Raw genomic sequence first — 25,893 nt, 5'->3', positions numbered from 1 at the left:
GTAATGTTTGCTTTTCTTGGCGCAGAATGATGAAAAAAGGATGCAGACTTTGTGAAAAACTTTGTACTGGATGGGAAGGCACAGAGTCAGCGAATGTGTAATTAATAAACTCATCTGCCTTTCAGAACAGCTCAAAAAATAGTAAAACTCAGAGGAATATGAGCCACGGAGAAACTAGAGCAAAACGTGAGCGGCTGCTACAGTTTGGCTCAGAAGCAGGAGGAGTAAAGGGGGGAGGAGGGTGTTCCCCTCATGTTGGGTTTGCTCCCTCTGTGCTGTAGTTTTCTCAGACTCTGAATCTGATGCCACCTTTTAAAGTCCAGGACACTTATTACACTCATCAAGCCCTTGCTCGCGCTTATATGTAATTATCCATTAAGTTCTTGTGGGCAGACTTGTGTCAGCAGCGGACGGGTAATTAGTTTATTGTTCCATTCTCTATTTAGCAACACTTACAACTTACACAGCAGCTAATGCTTTACTACCTTATATGATTAGGTTTTAGCCATAAACAGCCACTGCATATTTAACAGCTTGGACGGAAACAAAAAAAAGTCAATCAAGAGAGACAGCCAGCGCAGAAACAACTAATTCAATAAAAGTCTCCACGTTCAAAGATTCAAAGCGTCTTTCTCTCCTTTTTAATGGCGAGCCAGAAAGTTTGGCAGCAGCTGGAGAAGGAGGGAGACACAGTAAGAGAAGCAGAGAAGGGAGGCAGGCAGGAAAGGAAGTAAAATGGGCCAGTGTGTCTGGCTGCTGAAGGGGTCTCCCGCGGGAAAGGGAAGGGGGACAGGACAGCCCGGTGGAGGTTCCAGCAGCACACTGACATAGTCCAGCCCCTTCACTAGGCCAGTAGCACAGGGAAGCCTCTAAAAGTGAAACTGACAGCATTGGCGCCTGAACCACCGCACTGATTCCAAGACAGCTCTGGGGAAGGCCTCCCTTTAAACTACATTACTTGTCAATAAACATCACAAGAAAAATCGACCCTCATTGTAATACTGCTGGCGATCAGATTTTGCTTTAGGGTTGTCATTTTATATTTCAAGATGATCACAATGCGTTTGAATTTAGAATTTTTCAGTTGCACTGTCCGTCTGTTTGCTGACTTGTAAAATACAGCTGCCTTGTACCCTCGAACAGAACATGATCAAACCGAATTTTGCCTGGACAAATAATGCTTTTAGAACCTAAGAACAGTATTTGTTCACCGCCTCACTTCCTGACTTACCGTGAGGCGGTGCTTCATGACATGTTGTACACCTTTAACTAAACGACAGGTGTCAGTCCCACTTGCCAGGACTACTTACCAACAAGGACTGTTTTTCACTCTTTGATAGATTGTTTATAGGAACTAATAATTAAAAGTATAATAGAGGCAGGAGAAGAAGATTTTTGTGTTGTGCACAACAGCAATAGACAGCAGTAATGGATGAAATAGCTACTTTTTCATTATTGTCGAGTGGTAAATGTGCACTGCTTTCAAGAGGTGTCTTCTGAGTTAAGTCAAACGATGATGCAATGTCAAAAACGTCAAAAGTGATGCAGGCTCTGCGTAATGTTGACTACTCAAGCAAGGTTCAAGTGTGAGCGTGAATTGATTTTAATGCTGAATGCAAATGAATGAAAAGCAATGACTGCAACAGCGGTCATGCAAAGTATACAAGAGCAGTTACGTATATATGGATTTTATCAAACGACCTAACGCAACTACAGCCACAGGTTTGGTCGTTTCTAAAGAAAAGGAAATGTGCGCATTCAACTATAGAGATTTAGAGGCATGAGAGAATTTGTCCCTGACCTCCTGGCCTGTCGAGTCAAGTCAAGAATTTTCTCTTATATGGGCAACACTGCAATTATCTTTCAACTCAATAAGATAGCACTGTTCTTCTTTCCAGTTAAACTGCCAACATTATAAAGCAGCTCTTGCTCTTCACACAAAACCAGGCTGAGACTCATTAAATACTAAATCATAAAACTGTTCTTTAACTGTGCCTCTACCGTCTCATTATACAGTGAGAATACCAGGCAAGAGTCAGAGCCTTCACGGTCAGGCAGTCAGAGCTGCACACTCCGGGGAACAGGTGATGGGTTTGAGCCCAGTGCAGTGTGGATACACTACACCCAAATTAAAGCAGAGAGCCAGAAAATGGTTGGAAGTGAGGACTACAAGCTAAAGAGGAAAAGGAGGAGAGATTTAACAGAGCAGGTGGAGGGGCCAGTCTCTCCTTTGGTTTAATGGCATGTGTGTATACAGCATGTACTGTATATTTGTGTTGGGCAGATAGTGGAGTTATGTTTACATTCACCAAAACACAATGTGCGTCTCCCAGAGACTCATAAAATCTTTTATTAATTTTTATACAATTTTTGAAAATAGTTTAAAGGAGGAGTACTTCAACATTTTGGGAAATGTGCTTTTTTGCTGTCTTGCCAACTGAAGGAGATTGATAACTGAAGCCTATGCTGGTTCACCTCTATGTTTGCTGGCTTGTGTCTTCTGTCACGCCTTTGCTGGCACATTGCTACATGTCTAACTGTCCTTGCTAACTTGCGAACTGTCCATCAGTGGAACAGCATGAAACTGTTGCCAGAAATGTGTTTCGTATTCATGTTTAACTTCACCCAGTGAGAGTAATTAAAACTCATATGTGGGACTTGTTGCGCAGCAGACTTTTTGACATATCATTGCAGGAACTTGTCATCGCAGGTATATTGATTTATCTACTTACTTCACTAGATTCCATTTAGAAGAGGTCCTACTATAGCATATAAAGGTTCACTATCATTTTTACTGAGACACTAGATAAATCCACCATAATATAATATCTGCTGTGCATTTACTTCTCCAACTGATCCTTTAGGCTGTTTCCTACAATACAAGTACACAGCACACACACAAATTGATTTCACCCTGCAAGCCATACAAAGTAGCAGTAAAAAGCACTTGCAATGCCAAGAAAACCATATAATAAATAAAACAATTAAAAGGTACTTTCCGTCAACAAAGCTGTTGCAGTGAGATGTAGTGCACCTGGCATCTGGCCAGTGGGGGTGTCAGTGAGCAGAGTGTGCCCTGAGGCAAACAGCATTTACTGGAGGGTGGAAGGCTCCAAAAGAGGGTTGCCTCACACTAATGGCTCTCTTGGCAATGCCTAAGCTACAGCACAGTAGCCTGGACAGCTGCTGTTCAAACACACCTTGTTGGTGCCATTAAAAGACGTCTGGAATTGTTATTAGTATCATGATACAAGGAGGAGCTGGATTGTTGAAGTTGGTGAGGCATTGAGCAGAGAGGGGTGGGGTGGGGTGGCTGCACTGATTAACTGATGACTGGCTGGCTGTTACAGCTCAGAGGTGTTTTCCTACTTCCACCTGGTTGGACTGGACTCCCACAGTGAATGGAGTAGCAGTCAGTGTAGGAGTTGATGTTGAAGTGACTGAAGTAGGACTGAGTCACCGGCAATGAGGCTTTAATCCAAATATAACAGCCAGAGGAATTCCCTGAAACTGCAGCATCAGTCCTGACAGTGCACGATGAAAAAGTACAAATAATGACTAAAATTATATGCTGATTGAAGTTAAGTGCTGAAGATTTTGAGAACAAGACAGTGTATTCAAATTCAGTAGGTCAGGTCCTGATACTGAAGATAGCTAGTTTGGTCTCAAAGGTTCCCCAACTGTCGAGGCCTAGCTACAATAGCTAATCAGTGGGGCTAATTTCGGTGTTTACCTTGGTAAGGGTTTAGAGACAAGCATTAGTGATTTACATAAAGATAAGATAAGCCTTAATTAGTCCAGCATTGAGGAAACTCATTGGGGTGACTGATGCTACAATCCCCAATATATATGTTGTTAAGGGTTTCATTTCTTTCAAATGCAAAATTAGCAACATCCAGGCTGAAAATCACTGAAATTTTCCTTCAAGATCAGCATGCACTGCTTTGGTCTTCAACATCACAAATCCTGAAGTAAAACTACTTAAAAAAACAAAACAAAACAAAACAAAATCCTGCAGGCAATCATTAACACCTATTCATACACACATAATGTATACCCTTTAATGTGGGATGTGTGTGTTGTTTGGAAATCAAAAACAAGAAACTTCTGAGATGTGACCTAAATTTATTTTCAGCTTTCTTTGCCACAGCTCATTTTAGATTTTTCCACTAAAAAAAAAAAGCACTGCTGACTGCTTATAAGCACCATATTTCACTGCAATTATCTTATTTTATCCTCTCAATAAAGATCAAATGGAAGAGAGTCAGTTTCTCTTTTTGGTTCAACAGTGTTGTGAGGAAACCCTGAACTCCCCTATGAGCTTTTTGCCTCAGAGGCACTCAACATTGAAGATGCATCTGAGGCCTAAAAACAGAAGACTGGATTTACTCTAAAATTGATGCAGCGATTTTTCTAACAATATAGAGCGTTCTGGGCCCTACATACTGTATAGTGGTGGTCGACAAGCAACAGAACAAGGCAGGTGGTGATAGATGTAGCGATCCCAAGCAATAGCAACATCAAGCTAAAAAAATACCAGGGGCTGAAATGCTATATATTTGTATCTGTCTATCACTCCTTTCACTGTCTTTCACTCCTTTTTCAAATTCTAAGAGAAAACAAGAAAGACCACTGCTGCTGCCTGCTTGTCATGTTTCTTATGTTCTTTCGCTCCACAGCCGTGCTACTGTAACAGACAGATCTGTATTTCAGCTACATTCTAACAATTTATGTAACTTTGCAAGCTCTCAGTCCTCTCTTGAGCAAAACAAGAACTGTGATATCCCTCTAGCTACTGCAGACTTTTGTCTCTGGTCAATGCCCTTACTTTGGAACAGCTCCTCTTTACTTAGAGAGATCAATATATTCACACATATCCAGAAAACACGTTTCAGAATTTGTAAAATCTGTGCAGCTCTTTATGATCTTATTGCAGACTAAATGTTCACTGTAATATATCATCTAACTTGAGCAAATTTCAAGCCTGTTCTGTTACAGCTTCACTCAAGTAAACTGAAATCATTTTCTGCCTGGAAGGAAATCCAGTTTATATAAGTCATGGCTCACTTTAGATGATGGTTAGTAGTTATGAAAATTACACAAAAGTTACAGTTAACAGAAATAAACATGCAAAAACATCATTTTTCTTTTTAGGGAAACATTAAATCTAATTTAAAATCAGCCGATTTAAACAGCATGTTACTAAATATGCTTTTAGAACAGCTGACTACATATTTTCACAGTTGCAAGTTAGCCTGATTTCTGTGGACAGTAATGACAAACAACATCAAGAGTGCTTCTCTCAGAGCTAATCCCCAAAGGGGACTGAACAGATCCCTTTGCATCTTGCCACCAACATCAAAACTGGAGAGAGTAACACTGCAGATCAAAACCTGAAATGACTCAGAAAAAAAAAATTGTATATCATCAACAGCCGACCAGAGAAGTCCCTAAAAATGCCTCTAAAAATAAAATCCACCTCTTTTCTTCATACTGTCTCTGGCCCAGGTAGTGAATAACCACAACAAACAACCAAATGCTCATTTGCTCTGAGCTGCTTTGTCCAACCCTAAAATGTCACATCCAATTCAGCAGATACTCAATAGTCTCCTTACTCATGCTAAGTAAACTCCTGAACCGTTGCTATTATTTGAGAGCTATTTTTGTGGCAGCAGTCGATCCTGCGGGCAGAATATGCAGCTTGCAGACTGCTACAACTAGGTCGGCAATAGCGTTAGAGAGTGGGCAGAAGCTCGCCCACTGAGGTCCCCCAGATCCTCCATCCGCTAATATAAAGTGCTGCTTTAATTAGGAAAAAGAAGAGGAAACTTTTCATGCTTAACTGCAGTGCAGGATCTTTTTGCAGTTCTGCTATGGTTTGAATGAAGGAATACTTGGCTGACTCATTTGTGCACACTGGTGTGTATGGTCTCGTACGGCAGTATTTAAAAACAGTGACATAAAAATCTTGGTAGTAGCAGGATGATGCCGTTTCAGCAGCAGGCGTAACACGGTTGCTCCATCATTCTGTTGCACCTTCTGTTTGTTTGTGCTCTGCTTATCCGGCACTCTTTTCTCCATCTTTCTCCATTCTGACTGAGCACTGGATGAGCGCTTGGACTCAAAAAGCTGTGACTGTTTTGTGAAAAAATTTGATGTGCCCCCAGGCTGTTGTTTTTCACAACATTTTGGCTGTAAACGAAGCCCACAGCAGACATATTGCCTGGCTGTTCCAAAACATTCCTCATTTTCATACTGTATGGATCAGAAGAAATTGGCCACATACAGTAGTCCCAAATGGTTTTAATCATGTGGAGGCATGAGAGCTGTTCTGTACATGTAGCACAGCAAAACAAACCCCCCTCCACTCCCCTCCCTTTACACGTGAGCAGCTTTGTCTTCAGAACGCTCTGCTGTTATCCTTTTCTTTCTGTCTATTTCTAAATTTAAAGCAACATAAAAGCAGAGTCTGTTTTTCTTTTTTTTTTTTGCTGTTTCTGTATAATTGCATCATTTGGCAAATGGTACAGTTATTTCAAACCCTCTCTGTACACAATGCACGGACTCAGGGAGTCATGGACGTATCTGTATTCTGTAAGTAGGTCAGCATATAAATTCAGAGATCAGGTATTTTTGGATAATGGTCAGATGTACAAAACAAACAAGGCTTTTGTGGTTTTTAGCACAATTAATCAGGAATCTTTTTGATATATTCAACAGTCCGACATAAAGCTTTAACCTCAACATGTTAAGATTTATTCATCAAAATCATTTTAATATATGGAAGCTGATAAGATTTGGTTCACCGTGTGCATGTAATATGTACACAGCTAAGAAGGTCTTAATGCACGTTCAAAGGTTAAAACCAAACCCACGGCTTCATCTCAATTTCAGTGAAGAGGAGACAGACAAAACAAACTTTCCCTTCCCGAACACCTCTCGCCCGATGATAGCAGGATGGGATGCACTGTACTGTCACCTAGTTTCCATGGTAACCTGTTGCTATGGAAACTGGGGCGGTGGAGATTTTGTTGCCAGAGAGGCAGAGGGAGGTGAGGACAGAAGGGAGAGATGGAAAAAAAAACAGGGAGAGAGGAAAGAGAAAATGTAAGAAAGAGTACAGAAAGTAAAGTGGAGAGACTCAAGTACGTTTTGAGCATCAGCACAAGTCACGTGCCACCACAACGTCACTCTAAACTTACATCTTCTTTTACTGCATTAAGTATGTTTACTATTATTGTTGTTTTTTTTTTTTTTGGTGGTGGTGGGGGGTTGTGGCAAGTGTTTGATAATGAACATGATACCACAAAACAAGGAAAGGGAGGGAGCAGCCTCATTGACTTTCATCTCACACGTCTGTTGGCTTTGTACAGCAAACATTACATAACCACTGAGATGGCTAATGGCTGGCACCACAGCCAAACATGGGAGCTACACGTTCTCTCTGTGTGCTCTGCTCCTCCTGTCTTTGTGAGGACCGGTTTGAGTTTTAGACATTCAGATCATCTGACCCGTCCTTTGTGTTTGGGGCCTATGGGTGAGGTCTAAAACAGTCCCAGTTATTGGTCTGTGTCAAGCACGTGTTGAATATTTTAGGTCAACAGAGACCAAGAAAAATGAGAGTCCTCTTGAGAAATATTGTGTGCATGTGTGTGTGTGTGCCTGTATGCATGTTCTGACGTGTGAATCAAGTGTAGGAGGACACAGAAATCATCTGTCCAAGATAACAGCCAAAGGGGCAGGAATGGAAACAGTACTGGCAGACATGGACTGTAATAATCATAATGATCTTTCCAATAGTGTATATTCACATGAAGATATGAATTCTTGTGTTATTTTTATCTTAGAATGAGCCTTTTGTATCCACAGAGAGAGCGAGTCCTCTTCCACAGAGTTGGACATGTTTCCCTGCCACGTTTCCACAGGAGCCCACAGATGACGATCCAAACAGTGACTGTGCAGAGGAACTTTTGCATTTTTAGCGGCCAGGATAGCATGAGGCAAGGGATGTTCAACCTCACCATTAGCTGCTACTAAATAATACACACTAGACCTTTAACACGTGCACACACACACTCAATCACAAACAGCATGAGTAAGAGAAGAAAGTGGCAAACAGCTTAATTTGTTTTCTTACTAAGAAAATAACACAGAGGCAGCTCTGAGTGCAACTCACTCATTTGCAGTTGTCTATGTAAAAGGCTGTTTTCCTAGAAGAAAGCTGTTTTACAGACAAAGCAGCCTTCGGACAACACTTGATTTCCCGTAAGATGTTCTTGCAAGCACCCCCCTCCCCAAGCTCCTCTTCTCCATGTAGCTCTTTAATCTTTCCCTGGCTGAAGATGAGTCTGCAGCCTGCTGGGTTAGTCTATTCAACTGCTGTCACACAGAAAACCTTGGAGCATGATGTGTACTACAGTCAGTGACAGACAATATGGGCAGCAACTGGCAAGGAGCACCACAGCACAGATGGATGCACGCATACGCGCACGCGCACACGCACACACAGGCTTACATTCACTCAATCGCTCTGACAAACTGCTCCAGAGAGTTCAGTCGGACAGTCCGACTTTCCACATTATGGCTATTATGCAAAAACAAGCGTGGAATTTTTAAAAAGCAGATATCAAAGATGCACAAACAGGAAGTGAGTTTGTCATTAGATTTTTATATATAAAATAAGTCCTCCCCCCTCTAAGAGTGTTTTTATACATTCACATTTTAAGCAACACACATATTTGATGTGTAAAGCAACAATGACACACTTTTTTTTTCATCCTGTGAGCACAGATTCACATGCAGGATTGGGTTTTGGCAAATTTAAATCCAGTAGTAAATCTGAATTCCTTTTAATCCTAATTTTCTTGCTCAATATTTGTAAGTAATTAAAGTGATACGCAGCTCAAATGCAAAGATTTCACTCAGATTTTTTTACCACCTGAGAAGGCAGGAGCACCACAGTTTTTAGTGGTATCTTAATTATGTTGACACAAAAAGATGGACATTCTGGGATATTTATCAGGAATTATGTGTTGGACTAATATTGGGACCAGTCTCCTCTGGTTGCCAGGCAACAAGTCCTGACAAAGAAAGTCAGGCACACTATGACTATAACAATTCAAGTTACACTGTATACTCTTTAAATATGCAAACGGTACATCCATCCATCTATTTTCTATGCCACTTATCTGTCAGGGTCGGGGGGTGGGGGGGATTGGAGCTGATCCCAGCCAACTACAGCTGAGAGGCGGGGTACACCCTTGACTGGTCGCCAGTCCATCGCAGGGCTGACACACAAAGACAAACAACCACACATGCCCACACTCACATAGGGGCAATCTAGAGTAGACAATTAGCCTAATGTGCATGTTTTTGGGACTGTGGGAGGAAGCCAGAGTACCCAGAGAAAACTCACACAGGGAGAACATGCAAACTCCACACACAAGGGCCAGACCGGGATTCAAACCTGGAACCCTCTTGCTGTGAGGCGACAGTGGTACATTATGTAATTAAACATGTGCTCATTTGTATATATTTCCACAACAGAAATCTGAACGACAATAAACACCTAAATGTGTGAAGAAGCCATGTTCAGGAAGCCAAAAAATCTCTTGATAAAATGCATGAAAAACAGCGTTTTGGCCAACAGTGTTTGGAATTGAGATGCACAACTCACCAGCCCCAAAATACAAATTTTATATCACGACATCCCATGATAACCACTGACCGGAAGAAAGGAACACAGTTTATACAGGTAGCATAAAAGATATCAGGCCACACAACAGGAATGGTGAGAACATCTGATGGATGAACCAGGAGTGAAATGAGACAAACTGTGCTCTATGAACTGTCACAGTTGCCTCAGGCATTACTGTTTTATGGGGAAGACTGGATAAAAGGTTTGCAGTGACTCCAGGCTGGCAATACTAGGAGGCGATTTAATTAACTGATTGGGAGTATTACACAACTCCACTTCTGTCCTATCAAACAACCCACAACTACCCACTAAAAAAAGCATCCAAAAGCTTGGGTAATACTAACATCTCTGTGTTCATTTTGAAGCAAACTGATGCTTCTATCTATGACCTCACCTGCACAGAAGTTGGGAGGCTATGTACAACATAAATGAAACAAAAGGATAATTTGCTGACAATTTTTATAAATTACTCAAGGGAAAACTGAACGAATACAGTAAAAGTGCATGTTTTACCTCATCAGCTTCACTGATCATTGTAAATATATCCTCAGTTTGAGGCCAACAACATATGTAGGCAACAAAAGACTGGGAAAGTTGTGAACTGCTCAAAAAACACCTGTTAGGAACATTACACACGTAAACAGGATCATTGATAACAGCTGATAGCGTCATTCGCAAGCAAGGATTTATCAACATGCAACCTTATGTGTGATGTGATGACAGTGTGATTTCAATCTACAGTCCATGATGATAAATTACGTCAAAGATAAAGGATTCTCTTCTGTGCGATGTAATTTTATGAGGTACACAGTCAATACAAGAACTACAAGTACAAGAAGAGTTAATGAGGCCTCAGAAATACCAATTAAAATATAAATAAATAAATAAAGTAAATTAAAACATTCAATTTAACACTTGCAACAACACTTAATACTCACAGTTTAATGGCAAATACAGTTATATCGCATTTGATTTGCTAAGAATTGTTCAAATTAAGGTTATTTTGAGCAATGGCAGACATTAGGACAATCACTGGACATGATGTATGTTTTCCACTTGTCTATGTTGGAACACAACAGCCACCAGGACATTTTTCACATATAACAATAATGTGTGTGTGCATGCGTGTGTGTGCTGTGCGTGCAGCTGCTGGCAGCTACCCTGTTGCTAATTCACTGTCACAGAATTGCGCTTCTTCAAGCACGGATGGTGTCAGTTAAATAAAAGTATAATCATTTGGAAGTTGTCAAGTGGCAGCTTAGCATGACACTGCACTGCCTGACCCAACAAAGTTCCCCAGGCGTCAGATCTCAAAAATATGTGAGGACATACAACAAAAGACTACTTGTCTACACATCTGGAGCTGTGACCGAGGACATCCCTAAACATGTTTATTCATGTCTCTCTGTGCATGCTGTTTGTCTACATGTCTCCATGTTTGGATGTATGTGTACGTCTGTGTGTGTGTGTGTGTGTGTGTGTGTGTGTGTGTCTTTAGCAGTGGTGTCCATCTGTTCACCAGTGGGATCCCTGCACATCTGGCAGTGTGCTCTGTCCTGGTGTTAAGGTTAGCTACCATGCAACAGTGATGAGGGGGGTGGGCGAAAGAGAGGGAGGAGGAGGAGATAAGATTAAAGACGAGGTGGGGGGGGGGGCTTGAAGAAGATGAAAACATGATGGATTTAGCTTCATAAAATGAGATGAAAATAAGCAGATATTCAATGAGACACCTGGGGATGAGCTGTGTGTGGGAGAGCCACGGAAAGTAGTTGAATACACTTGTACTCCTCTGCTTCCTGCAGTCTTTTCATCCCAAGAGAGACAATCTTTGTGTGTGAAATGAGTTGACAGATCATAATCTCAACGCTCATAAAACCATTTAGAGGGTCAGGGGATAAGGTCAAATTAATGGGGACGAGATCAGAAATCACACACTCTCTGTGAGTTCTGTTTACACAGCATCTGGCCTTGATATAGCAAAGGTGAACATGATGAAGGGTGACTTTTGCCTCATCTTTTCACTGCCACTTCAGTTTCACTTGTTGGAACGTGGGGAGAAAAGCATTAGCGATATCAAAGCAGACGCGCAAACAGATGTGTTTCCCATGTTTCTGAGCAGATTGTACAGTCTTAGGCTGAGCATTGCATACACCGAGAGTTAATCTGCTAAGCTGTATTCATTAGTAGAAAGTATACTATAGGTCATTATTCATGTTCCTATGAATTTATGCCTCAGACATGCAGTTCATCCAAGCAGAGACATTTCAATAATAAAATCAACTTACTGCCTAAACAAAGCTTAAACCTGCAACTGTTTTTGGCCACATGGGGGCAGCAGCATCAAGTTGCGAACACAACGCTGTCATATAGTACATATTATCACCTTTTAAGTTAATATGATGAACTTGTTAGCAGTTACTCATTTACACATGCAACAATTAAAGACAAACAGTATCATTAATTTGGAATCATGTTTGTGGCCACCTGGTGAATGTAAGTCCAAAACTTACTCCCTTTAAACTCTGTTTTTAGTCTCTACCACACCTAGAGGGAAATATAACATATAAAAAATATTGCATTTAAAGTAGCTTGCAGACTGTACAAAAGACCGTTTAAGCGCACGCTTCTGGAACACCTGATGAAAATGAGAAAAATATGAATCAAAATGAACTCTTCCAACACAAAAACCTACAGGAAATGTTATTTCATGTTAGGGTTTATGGTGAGAATAACAAGAGTTTTCAGTGACATCTTTAAACTGCTTCTTTTTTTAAGAAGCTGGAACAAGCAAATATTTGACATTTTTGCTTTAAAAATGACAGAAATGGCAGCACAATGGTGCAGTGATTAGCACTGTCGCCTCATAGCAAGAGGGTTCCAGGTTCAAATCCCAGCTCTTTTGTGTGGAGTTTGCATGTTCTCCCTGTGCCTGCCCGGGTTTTCTCCGGGTACTCCGGCTTCATGAACATTAGGTTATTTGGCTACTCTACATTGCCCCTAGGTGTGTGAGTGTGTGATTGTCTGTCTTTGCGTGTTGGCCCTACGATTGACTGGCGACCAGTCCAGGGTGTACCCCACATCTTGCCCGTAGTCAGCTGGGATACGCTCCAATCCCCCCGTGACTGTGAAGGATAAGCCGTATAGAAAATGGATGGATGGATGACGGAAATGGATATAATTGGCAATTACTTTTCTTTCATTTGACTACTCGTGGCAACTCTGAACAATACATTTGTGTAAGCAACAGTCTACTGGAGCTTCCTTCAACATCTCTTTGTTCTATTTCAGCAAAAGCAAAGACAAAACGGTTCCACAGCTGACAATTGATGAGTTACATGATGTTTGTATCTACGGGTATCAGGTCTATTTCTGGAGAGAGGGTCACGCCTCAAGAGTCCAAATCAGCGACCCCTCACACTGCTTCCACTACTTCTTCAAAGCAATAAACAGCTGTTATCTCAGCTGTCTGTCCTCGTCCATTAGCTCAAAAGAGGCCATTTTAGTTAACTAAGATAGAACTAGCATTATACTGCGTGGACCTCTGTCAGCGGGGGAAAAAAATCTGTGTATTGTGAGGCTTTTGTATGTCCCGCTGTGGGACTGCAGTGCTGGAAGACAGGGGATCACAAGGCTCAGCCATCGACCCGGGCCAGCATTTTGGTGGACAGAGAAAGGTTTGGGCAGATGTGAGGGAGAGAACAGAGTGCAGCAGAGGAGAGAAAGTGACCCAACTGCAGGCTTGATTGATTTGCTGTGTGGAAAAAGGCTGTTTTCACAGTTGGCTGGGTCCTATCCGTGCAGAAACACCTCACACACAGACACACACACAAACACACGAATAAACACATGACAGTGCACAGACATGCAAACAGATCGTCTCTGCATGCACAATGATGCTTCTCACATATCAGATTCTGGTATATATCCAGGTCTATGGGTCAGTCTGGATTAATAGTATTCTCATAATTATTAGGCTGCATGTTTACTTGAGTTCTTGATGATTTAATGTGCACTGCATGGCACAATACATTCTCCATAATGTGCAATCAGAGGCAAACAGGATGATGATGACAGGGGTGTCGACTGGAAGGAATGCAAAATGGACCCAACCTCCTAAAGTGGAACGAAAACTTTCAACAATAACAGATAAACACAAAAGCATTTCCTCATCTTTCCCTCTCCCTCCTCCCTGACTTTGAAAGCCCTTAATGAGAGAAAAGTGTCTTTATCGATTCTCCTGCATTGTAACACACTGTGATCGAACAACAAAACAGAAGAAAGATAGAGACAAAGGCAGAAAGAGGAGAAGGAGAGAGCATCCTATCGAGGAAGCTTCCACACTCTGCAGCCAACTGAGGAACAGCGCAGCCGGTATGAATAATAGAAAATAACACATTTAAAGCTTTACACATTGTAAAATGGCATTTTTTTTTCAAAGTGTCAAACTGTAAAACAGAAGAAGAAATGTTAATATGTTTATGGATTTCTATGGTTGCACAGAGACCGCAGACACTTTGTGCATGTTTAAAGCATGTATGCCACTGTTTGCTCCCCTGCCTTGTACCTTATTGTCCTTTTTCTTTCTATTTCTGCAGTACATATGACTGCAGGAATGACAACAGCAACTGTGGCAGGGGTGGAAAAATACTGTTACACATGTACAATAATTTGTACCTTTGGGGAAGCAAATAATATTCAAATTTGTGAAAGCAAACGTTTCACATTCTGTAAAAGTGCTTTCTTGCACAGAGTTAGATGAGAAGATCAACAGGCTTCTATACTCATATCTGCCAGTGAAAACTAAGGCTGAAGCCAGCAATCAGTTCACTTAGCAAAAAAGACTGGAAACTGGGAAACAGAGAGCCTCGCTCAGCTGTTCAAAGGACACACAACTACCAGGACCACTAAAGCCACATTTCCACAGCAGGAGTTTTCCTCAAGGATTAGGAACCTTTGGAGGAACTCAGTTTCCACTACCGGGACTTATTTTACCCCCAAAAAAGTGACTGCTCGAGGGTGTTGTGCTCTCCAAAAGGCGCTTGCAGAGCTTAATATTTCTGATTTGGTGGATACCTATAGCATTTTATTTCTGCCACCATTTGTGAAAATCTTGTCTGCAAACCAGTTTGCTTTTTGTTAAACCGTGCTTTGCACAACATGGAGTTACAGGAGAAAGCATTAAACAGACAGACTGCCAATGCAGACATGTAGGTGTGTGCAAAAATGATGTGTAAAAACAGCTTTTTCATACATCAATGGACTATTTTGCACCAGCTGATGGCTAAACAGCTGAAAGATCCAAGCAGTGCAAGTAAAAATACAATCTTGATCAAAGCTACAGAGCAAAAAAGAAAAAAAGAGACTCAAACTTAACATCCACAATGGCAGAAAATCATTTTAAAAAAGAATACATGACGATGAAGGGGTACTTGAAATCATCTGACAGGGCAGTTGGGATATGTCTGACTAAAAACCCTGGGAGCCAAAGAGCAAGGAGGTACTCAGGAACATAAAAACATCCTCACACACACACACGCTCCTTGGAGATTTGTACAGTCTACTAACCTTCTTCAATGGGTGTACTCCACTTCACTTCACTGTGGCCTACATTGATTTTCCACACATCCACTCTAAATATGGATTTCCCTGCCCTTTTTTTCCCGCCCACTGCCAAGTTGTGCTCATCTCACAGCACCTCGATGAACAAACAAATGCACAGAAAAACTTAAAAGATAAATTGACAGTAAAAATCCTACGACAGACATTTATAAGCATTTATTTCCAAGGGTATGGTTTTGGTTTTTCTTTTCAGGCTTTCTGACCACAGTGCTGAGCTTAACTTTCTCTCCCCCCTCATTATCCTCCCTCCTGTCCTTTGTCTCTGGTCTTCCTCATCCCTGTCTCCCATACTCTCCATTTCCAATTAATCATCTTCCTCCTTTAGGCATCTGTAGTTTCCATAGGAACGGTTCTCTGTAGTCAATACTGGTTGCCTAGACAACTGTAAGCTGTGTGTGTGTGTGTGTGTGCACGCGCATGCACATATCACATGTTGTTCTTGCTTTGGGCTTGCCCCCTTGCAGTACTGTATGTATGTTCTTATGTATTTTCAGAAGTTTCTGTCAGACAAATTCTTAACTTCATGTGTATTTAAAATATTTAATTATTTAGTGAGGTAAGTTTTAATTTTAAAGATAATCAAGCAGTCTGCACAGTCATTTCCATTTCTCTCAGTCTTGTGCACATATCTAACATATTCTAACTCTCTCCTCTTATTATTCATGCAGGCACACACACATACACACTCAAGGGCAGTCGCAGTCACATATTGTGAAAAGTGGAACAACTCTGCGTGTGTGTGAATGCATCAAGTGTGCATGTAAGTTTGTAGTCATATTTATGAGATTTAACAATGACTCATGTTGAACTTGCACGGACCAGCCTACCTCAGTGCATTACAGAACACGATATATCACGACATATGAGTTCAGGAGTAAGTCAGGGGGGAGGGAAAGCATGTGTGTAAAAGGAAACAGAGGGATGGTATCTGGCTCCGAGGGCTTCCCGCATCACAGCTGGGACAAACCTTAACGCTGGATTAACAAAAGTACGCAAAAGCACGAGCACGAGGACAACAGTGCAGGGAGGACTTGGGACAAAAGACAACAGTGACTATATGTTGAAAACATGCACAAAGGGAAGGAACTAAATTAAAAAAACTCTGCTGTGATGACTTGCAATAAATATGTATAATGATCCTGGGAGCACAAGTGCATCTGTTTGTCTTTTTAATCCATTTGTCTTCACTAAACTCTTCATTAACATGAGAAAAAGAACATTTCTGATCCACACAGGAATTTTAAAAATCCTTTGACACAAGCTCAATGGAAAAAAGAAACAGACTGAAGAATAGCATACTGTAATGTTAAATGTCTGCACACTAAATATGGAACAGAACAGAGTGGAGAAGGCCATCTGTGAGTGGCGAGAGTATGACTGAGCACGTGCACAGAAACATGCCTGACCAGCGCGAAAATCTCTGGAGAGCTGGGGGGGAGCCTCGGCTTAGCAGTCAATCCCCAGCCAGACGCACACACATAAAAAAAAAAAAAAAGATGTGAATGTGTGAATATACAGATGTTTCATGCACAAGCGGGGAGGCAATTGCACTCCACAATCCACAAAAACTACAAAGAAAAAAAAAAAAGAAATATGCCCCTGCAAGCATACACAAATGCACTTGCACGCTCCATCTTTGATCCCATCCTCATGTCTCTGCGCATGCGCCAACAGAATTGCGATAACCCACGCTCCCTCTCCCTCACGTGTGCTCCACTGCTCTACTTTCCCTCTGCTGGAGCCGGAGAGGAGAGGGTTCATCGGGCCAGCCCCATCTCTCTCTCTCTCTCTCTCTCACACACACACACACACCATGGTACAAATACAAACCATAGAGGTAAGCACACACAATGCAAAGCCTGCAGGTATGGCAAACTCAAGCATGCATACATGCACACATGCAGGAACACACATCTCTACACCTGCAGTCAGGGATACGCTCACACAAATACAACACCATGCATATGCCCAAAAAAGACGTGGCAGGAAAGGATTTACAAGGGTTGGAGAAAAACACAAACAGACACAAGAGAAATCAGGTTTTCAATGTTCAGTGACCTGTTGGAGATCTCAGGAGTTCCCAAACTGAAACACAAGGTTGAAGGGAGTGTGGTGGAGCAGACGTCACTCATGAAATTATGAAGCTTAGCAACAGATTTTTGCACTTTGAGTTAAAATTTGCAGTTGTTCTCAGTAGGTACAGCTGAAATCTGAAAACACAAACATAATACACACATTTTTTGTTGTAGTGTGACTCACACTGTCCAAAGATATCCTTAACTCTAAAGTCCATCAAATCAAGCTTAGATATCATACATGTACTTTATGTACATGTACTTTATACCTCCAGAACTGAGAATTGTCAGATTCATTACGTTTTCTTCAGTATCACAGTAATCCAGTGACAGTTCTCTGTAAATCCAATGCAAACACAAACCGATAACAGTCTGGCATAGCATTACCAGTATCAGTGAGCCTAAACTGACACAAATATAGGATATAAGTTGTACTCCACATCAAACCAGCCGATGCTCTGGGAGGACATACTTCCTGTTAATCTCCCAGAGCATTTTAGGAAGTATACTACCAAAACTTAGATCATGATTATCCTACAAAAGTATGAATATTAATAACATGGACTGAGGCTGATAAATCAGCATGGCTGTTATTATTGGTCAGTTTTAACTCATCATAGATATGTCTATGTGTATATATGTATTTTTGATATATATTTTACTACATGAAGCATGCTCACAAAGATACACAAGCATAAAAGTCACACACATTTACATGTACGGTAAAATCCGAATTTGAAGAAACTTCTTTTTCCTGTGTCTTTTTACGCTCCATGTTTTTCAAAACCGTGGAATGCTTTGAGATAGAAAAGGGAGCGTGTGAAAAGCGTAACAATAAAAGAGACAATAAAGTGGATTGGGGTAATCCACTTTCATCCTGGCACAAAAGGTTCAAACAACAGTGAAAACATGTCGACATCAAGACAAACACAGAAACACACACACGCACACACATGCAGTGTTCAGTGCACATTTCATAAACTTAGAGAACTAATAGTGAAGCTTATGCATGTGCATAACTGTTGTGCCATGTATGTGTATATGCCATTTGTGTGTGTGTGTGTTTGAAGATCAATGTTCCCCCGGGGCCGTCTTCCCGGCAGGGGTCCAAGATTCCTGGTAATGGAGCAGGGAGAACTCTCCACAGCAGGAGTCAGGGACAACCAATCAATGTCAGTGCATGTCTCAGGATGCTGTCATGACACGAGTCTGTCCACCATGACGGGTGGGTGGTTACACAATCTTGTGTTTTCCAATATGTCAGCTCAGTGGAAAATGGGGATTCCATCTCCAACTCCTCAGACAGACAATGCTCAGTCTTAGAAGAACAGAGAAGGCAAACCATTACTATGACATAGCGTAAAAAGCTTAAGTGACGCTCGTGGACAATGTTGATGCAAGACCACCAGAGCCTTGAAGCTGTTCAAATTAATTGCAGCCCCTTTCACACTGAACAAAAAACCCCATTAACAGCCACTAACATCTGGCTTTTGTCTTCAGCAGGACGGAGTACAGTCACCACTGATTCCCAGTCAAATGACTCTGATGTAGTCACAGGTATTAATCGGCTCCATCTCTGGTCAGCAGTGGCGCAAGTATGACACCTGAGTGGGACATACAAATTTTCACCCTTTTTCCAGCACAAAGTTGTGACACGTGTTGGTGTATAAATACTTTTGTGTCTCCATTCACGCAGTGCTCGAAAATCATGTTCAGTCAGCATTGACTGTGAGACCGCAGTAAAAAAAAAACTTTAAAAAGTAACCACCAAATATATCTCTATATATTATATCTTCAAAATTCATTTAAAATAATTTTTAAAATGTAGCTGTCATTGGTTGCTGTCATTGTACAATCAGATCTTTAAAGATCTATTTACTCACGTCTGTGAAACAGACATTAAAAGCTGTTCTTAACTTCAGAAAAGTTTAAATTTGTGGGATTGATGTTGTCGGCGCTTGGAAAAAAGAAAACAACAACAACAACAACACAAAAACAAAACACAAAATCTGCCTACAGGGACGGACGGTGCTGTTTGGCTGACTCTGCACTTTGCCTGCCAGTGAAGGAGGAATGAGAGGAAGTCTCAAAAAAGGAAAACAAAACAACAAACATATATTTATTTCTTTAAAAACATTTTTTATCATGGCTAAAAACTAGCATGTACCTCTACCTTGAACATGCCGAAGGACCAGTCCTTACCCCTTGAAACAGGACTAAAGGTTAGCAATTAAAAGTGTTAGTCTGAGATGATATCCAACAAAAGAGTCTCCATAGCAACAGTAAGAGTGATTCACAGAGCATGTCAGGCTGCGAAATAAATTTCACACCTCACTGCACCGCGGCCTCCACTGAGAGATTTAGTCTGTGTGTATGCGTGCATGTTAGCAGCAAAAAAAAAAAAGCTGTATTTGTTGTTACACCTATTGCACCATGATACAGCATGTGTGTCCTGATTCCTCGTGCATTTGATATGTTTGTACCGTGCAGGTTTTTGCCTTTGTGCCTCATTATCTTAACATACTGAAACGTATTTGTGTGCTTTGTTTGTCCATTGATGCCACCAGAGTATTTCTTTGTTTTTTTACCTCAACGTAATTGCTTTTGTTAGGAAACACTCTCAAAGCAGGTATTAGATTAAAGCTGGCTCCACTCTTTTTCCCTCCTCTCCCTCTTTCTCTTCCTCCCTCTCTTTTGCTATCTTCTTCCCATCGGTCTCACATTGGCGCACTGCTCATTAGCTTTCTGTCAGTCTCAGTTTCTGTCTCCCGCTGCTTCTCTTTTCCCCCCTTCTTTTCCCTCTTTTTCAGGTTCTCCCTTTCCCTCCATTCCCTCCTTAGTTACGTGTGAATTTAGAAAAAAAAGAAAAAAAAAAGTCTTCAGAGATTTCCTCCCTTGTCATCACTCAGACTGTTTTCCTGCTTCTTCAGAGCTGTTTCTTTCTTTCCTTCTCGCCTTTCTCATCTCTCTCCGTCTGTCCCTGTTTTGTGGGAATGTTTTTGTAAGAAAATAAAGTAGGCTATGAAGCGACCTCCCACAATCCTGCAAAACACACACAGACAGAAAGGCACATTAACTGGATTCGTGACTGCTGTGCCCATACAAGCCACAGTGAGAGAGAAAAAAATATATAAGGGCAGAGGACTGTTAACTTCTCTGTCATCTCACGCACACACATCAGTATTTACACATAAAGATGTGCAACGCTCAGAGAGCAGCAGAGAGACAACATGAACACAATAACACATTTCCATCTCCGTGCAGCTCTGAGCATTAGAGCATGTGAGAGAAACAAAAGTGGAAATGAGGGGGAAAACGGAGTGAGAGGCAGAAGTGAGAAGAAGAGATGTGTGAAGGGAAGCAGGTGATGATGAGAGAGAAGATCGCAACTCTCTTACTGTAATGCTTCGTGAGTTCGGCTTCACTTCTTTTGAAAGGGAAGTCAAATCCTCCCATCTGTCCCCAAAACACACTCACTGATCCTTCTTTAATACTTCCTTCTGTTAGAGGAAAACACCCGGGACACTGTCTACTTTTTTCAAGCATATCCGTGTGTGTGTGTGTGTGTGTGTGTGTGTGTGCGCGTGTGTTGCTATTGTCTGACGTTGTCCTTAAAAACCTGGCCCACATACAGCACAGTATATGCCTCTGTTTACTTATCGAGTCAATCTGGTCAGTGGTGAAGCTTGCAGCGAGTTGATTTGAGCCAGTCAAAAGATCCTTTAAATACTTTGGTCTGATAATATTTTTCAGACTTCACCTTCTGTCAAGGATATTTGTTGGTGAATCAAACAATACATACAATGCATCTTGCAAATCCCTTTATTTCAAAAGGGACATGTATTCTGTCCTGTTGTTGCACAGAGCTGTATCAGTTAAGGCTGTTTGGTTTTGTAAAAAGTTATATAACTATGGCTACATTACTCACTGTTTAACTGCTCTGTGAAATAATACAAACAACAAAAAAAGGAAAGACACAGCTTGACTGCCGTGAGTGGAAGCATGCATTGAAATGAGTGCTAGTTCCTGCAGTTTATGCTAACAATCATTCTGACACTTCATTTCGGTCCTGCGTGCTTTTTGCTTTAGCATGCAACAAAATAATGCTGGGTTGGTTGGACTGTTTATAGACATATAAACTATAGATATTCTTTATTGATGGCTGCGCTGTCTCACTTGAGTGATAAGCTAACGACCTTTACAGAGTAAAACAGACAGGCGTTGCATTTTACAAACAGATGTTCATATCTCAAGACTGTTTTCCAACATTCATATATTAATTGAATTTCAAATAAAAAGTGAAATTTACAGAGCCGGAGCTAACTAATTTTCAACACTTATTAATCAATAATTTTTCGTGTTACTACCACCAACTGTGCAATCAGTGAACCCAGCAGCAGGATGTGAACTGGGCAGGTCTGAATGCTTGTGCATCTGCATTTGTCAACTACGTCTATTGGCTTTTTTTTCTGACACTTTGATGCTACTGAATGCAACATTTTCAGCGAAATATTCAACTGAAAAGCACCCTAATATTTCCACGTTGGTTTGTTTTAAAAAATTTGCATTGGTCGCCCCCCCTCCCTACTTGTTTCCATTAACACAATCTGACATTTTCTACAACTGCATCTACTGTAAACTTACATTCAGTCTGTGTGTTGAGCCTGAAATATAACCGTAATTACAAACTAAACTTTGAATTGTAACTCGTTTAGCAGCAAATGCAATAGTGAGAATATCATGAGTAATTCTTCCTCATTAAGAGCTCAGGAATCACCTACTTCAGCTGATGGCAGTGTTCTCCTGTCTTAGTGTGTCAAGGTCAATCATGGCTAATGGCCAAAACATTGTCATTGTCACATTGACACAGTGGTAGTTAGTGCAGCAGCCTGCACCTGAAGGGCACTTGACATTGTGTAAGTCAACTGATGGGCTGTGGAGATGGAGTGGAAATGTAAATTGCCACTATTACTGATTTCCACTGTCAGAGAGAAATCACTTACAGATAAACTGTGATTGTGGCAGAACATTCAGATCATCATAAGGTAGACACGTAAGGACTCTCTTTGAGCGTCCCAAATAGTGTTAAGAAGAACTACTGTGTGAGAAAGTAACAGATCTACTCCTACTCCCTTGTTTGCTTCTGAGGCCCAAACTGACTCACAAACTTAAACCTTATCATGGACCTTTATCTGAATGTGCTCAAGAGTGAATAGGCTTATCTAAGACATTATCACTGTCCCTGTTTATGTCAGTCACAGTGCAATTTTTGGAAACACGAAGGCAGGGATAAGCAGTAACTCTCAAACAGAGGACATTTTGTTTATGGGGGGGCAACACTGAAATTTGGGCTATCAAATGACGCAGGCATAGTGAAAACGCAGGCCTGTATGTTCAACGTGTCTTCTTTGTTCAGTTTTTTCAATTCATCTGAAAATAACTATAACTATAATTTTTTTTTTGATTTTGTGCAGTTTTCCCCATTAGTAACTAAGGCCTACAGTTAAAAAAATTCTTCTGGTTGGACTACGAGACTGGAGATGCAATTGTTATCCACACGTGAGCTGCTTCATTTATGATTGAATCAACGCGCTGATGTTAACTCAGCAACAGGCAACTGCTTTGGTCAAACAAGACAAATTATATTTGTGATGTCATATTCGTCTGAAGGCCCATGAGGATTATGGTGAGTGTGAGGAGTCACATATTTTTATCAATACCTCTGTAAGTGCCTTGTGGATGAAATCTGCAGTCTGAGGAGATATCTCCCAAGGTGTCTTCTCTTCCACCATCATGGCATCCAGAGTGGCCTTCTCCAGGACAACATCAAAGTACGCATCAGGGAAGGAGAGCTGCCGAACATCCATCTCATGCCACATCATACCCGGGCAGTTGCTGTGCCTGGCACTCATTGTACTGATGCACACTGAGGAGTAGTCTATGTTGGTAATGGAGTGGTAGCCAGCGTCATACATGTCGCCACTCATACTGCTGTTTCCACAACCTGAAGGAAAAGAATGAGCAGAACAAAAACTGTGACTGAGAAAAGATAGCTGTGTAGTTGTGAAAAGAGGACCATGAGATGTAATTAAAGAGTGAGTTCATATTATGACAACAAAGACTACTATGCCTGGGACCACCTCTCCAGTGACTGATGAGAAAGCACATGTGGAAAAACCTCCCACTCCAGAGGACCATATGGGGCTCATATAAAGTGTACTCAGAGGGAGAAGACTTCAGACTGCACAAAATCCGTCACAGTGGGGTTTCAACTTGTAGCTTGTCACCAGCTGACAGCTGGATAAAAAGCCAAGGAGTTAAATAAAATAGGACAAATGAAAAGTTACAATAGCCTCTCATGTGGCAAGATGAGATGAAAATAATCTACTGAATGCAGCATCTCACCTTTCGGATCAGATGACTCATAGATCGTGTGGATGGAGGAGGAGTGGGTGGTGAAGACAGGCTCAAGAATAAAAAGGTGAAAGAAGCAGTAGGAGGATGACATGGGGGAGTCATATACACTACCTTGATGCACATATTCTGTTTCAGTAAAAGGTGAAGCTCATGTGTGAATTGGATCATATCATCCTGTGCTCTGTGTGTGTGTGTGTGTGTGTGTGTGTGTGTGTGTGTTCCTTTGTGTTTAAGGGTATATGTCTGGGAAAGGGGGAGGGAGTGTGACTGCATGGACTCTGACTTCCGGCAGAATGTTGGCATTGACACCTCTGTTGCAAACGTGTGGCAGGCGCTTGTTATCACCTTACTGCTTTGACTAATTATCAGCCTCCAAAGCCTTCATGTGTGTATGAGTGCATGTAAGACCGATTCAGTTAGCAGTCTCACATACCAAACAACACATTTATAACTTATTTAGGTTCGTGCACATGACATGTTGAAACCGTATGTTGCACAATCACAGTAAGCTTTTGTAAAGACACACATGAACAACTGAAAGGCATGGATTTAAAGTGGCAAGAAAAGAAGCAACACCAGCCACCGATACATTAAAAGATTCTCCACTCCCTCAGTGATAGAGTGTGTTAGCTGCTCATGCACGGAAATGTTTGTTTTGTGTGTTGCAGACATCAGAGGGTTGGAGCCGTGCCGTGCCCTGATGGCTCTCCCTGTGACATTGGCTTCAAAATAAGGGAGGAAATATGTCAGCACTGCTTGTCACACTAGTTGAACATTTATGGATGGTTGGAATACGAGAGAATCTCCCAGGGTTGAATTACAGAGGCTCAACAGGTCATTTCAGATAACTTTAACCGCACTTTACGTGTGCCAAAAGAAAGCAACAGCTTTGGAAAGTACATTTTGCACAGAAGAGGAGGCAACCTGACAAACAAGATATGACTTGGAAGAACACTGGAGATTCTTTCCATCTCAGAATCTCAGAAACAGCATAAAAAATGGAGGCATCGTGCCATACGGACAGCATAATCATTTCACATCCACTAATCAGTTTATGGTGAAAAACAAGGGTCTGTGGCCTCATTTAACGTCCAGATTTGGTGCTCTCCTGAGGGGGTTAAGTCACTCCTGCACTCCCCTCTCAAATCTCCAAGCATGCCAGACATTGTTTCCAAAGGGTTCCCCCCGCTGACCCAGCTATGTGTGTCCGTGTGTGTTTTCTTTTTCCATGCACTCGGCTCTGAGGAAGGGGTGTCACATGACAGATCATTCCTAGGGGTTGTCACGACAATTATAGTTGCCAGGCTGTAACCAAGGACACTCCTCTCAGTTTGTGACATCAGCTGGTGGCCCCCCGCAACCTCTGACCTTTATACACACACACACACACACACACAAAGTTAGGATGAACTGCGTTCACTGTGTACATGTGTGGGGAGATCAGCCTGTATGTATCACTCTGATGTGATGTGCTGTGTTGATGTGATAAAGGTTTATTCAGGATAGCAGCCCAGGCCAGTCTGGAGCCTGGAGTCTGTTTTTCCTCAAGCTGGAAGTGAGGAAGCTAAAAACATCCTGATAGCCAGAGAGCGCATCCTAACTGGATTATCCAGAGCAGCAGAGAGGCAGACTAAAGTTAGAGGTGTCATATCACCTCGTACTGCTGGCTGTTAGGCTGCAGGCCTGTTTATGTGTGTGATGGAAAATTTGAGTCCCCTGTCTTAAAAAGCATCACAGCACTCATAACAAATCTGCAAAAACAAACTGTGGTAGACATCTGATATCCACTTGTGACATGTGTAAACTGTTTGTTTGGCATTTTATCTTTGTTAGTCATGTTTTCCTCTCTGTGTTCATTTATACAGGAAATTCTGAACAAACAAGTTTTTTTTTTTCTACACAAGGGCAAGAAATAAACCAGCTGTTAGCACAGAGAGGAACACTGACCAAACATGGACGTGGTTGCTTCCTGCAGACTCAGAGATGCTGGGCCCTACAATAGTCTTGTTGCATGATTGACCTGACAAACCCTTTGATATTCAAGAGAACACTTGACACGTGACTCTCAAAGCTGTGGAAATCCAC

The 25,893-nt window shown here is 41.5% G+C and overlaps 1 protein-coding gene across 1 annotated transcript in view; it reads right to left on the bottom strand.

Annotated features, from left to right (window-relative positions):
* Nucleotides 1–25,893, bottom strand: part of ece2a (endothelin converting enzyme 2a) — a 64,571-nt gene that overhangs the window by 10,402 nt on the left and 28,276 nt on the right. The window contains exon 3 of the mRNA XM_046408794.1: nt 23,112–23,395. Within this exon, the coding sequence (XP_046264750.1) occupies nt 23,112–23,395 (284 nt within the window). The remainder of the gene's footprint in view (nt 1–23,111; nt 23,396–25,893) is intronic.

The sequence above is a fragment of the Scatophagus argus genome, chromosome 13, assembly GCF_020382885.2.
Source record: "Scatophagus argus isolate fScaArg1 chromosome 13, fScaArg1.pri, whole genome shotgun sequence".
NCBI lineage: Eukaryota > Metazoa > Chordata > Actinopteri > Scatophagidae > Scatophagus > Scatophagus argus.
The sequence above is the reverse complement of the archived record's forward strand: the minus strand, read 5'-3'. Positions and strand labels throughout refer to the sequence as shown.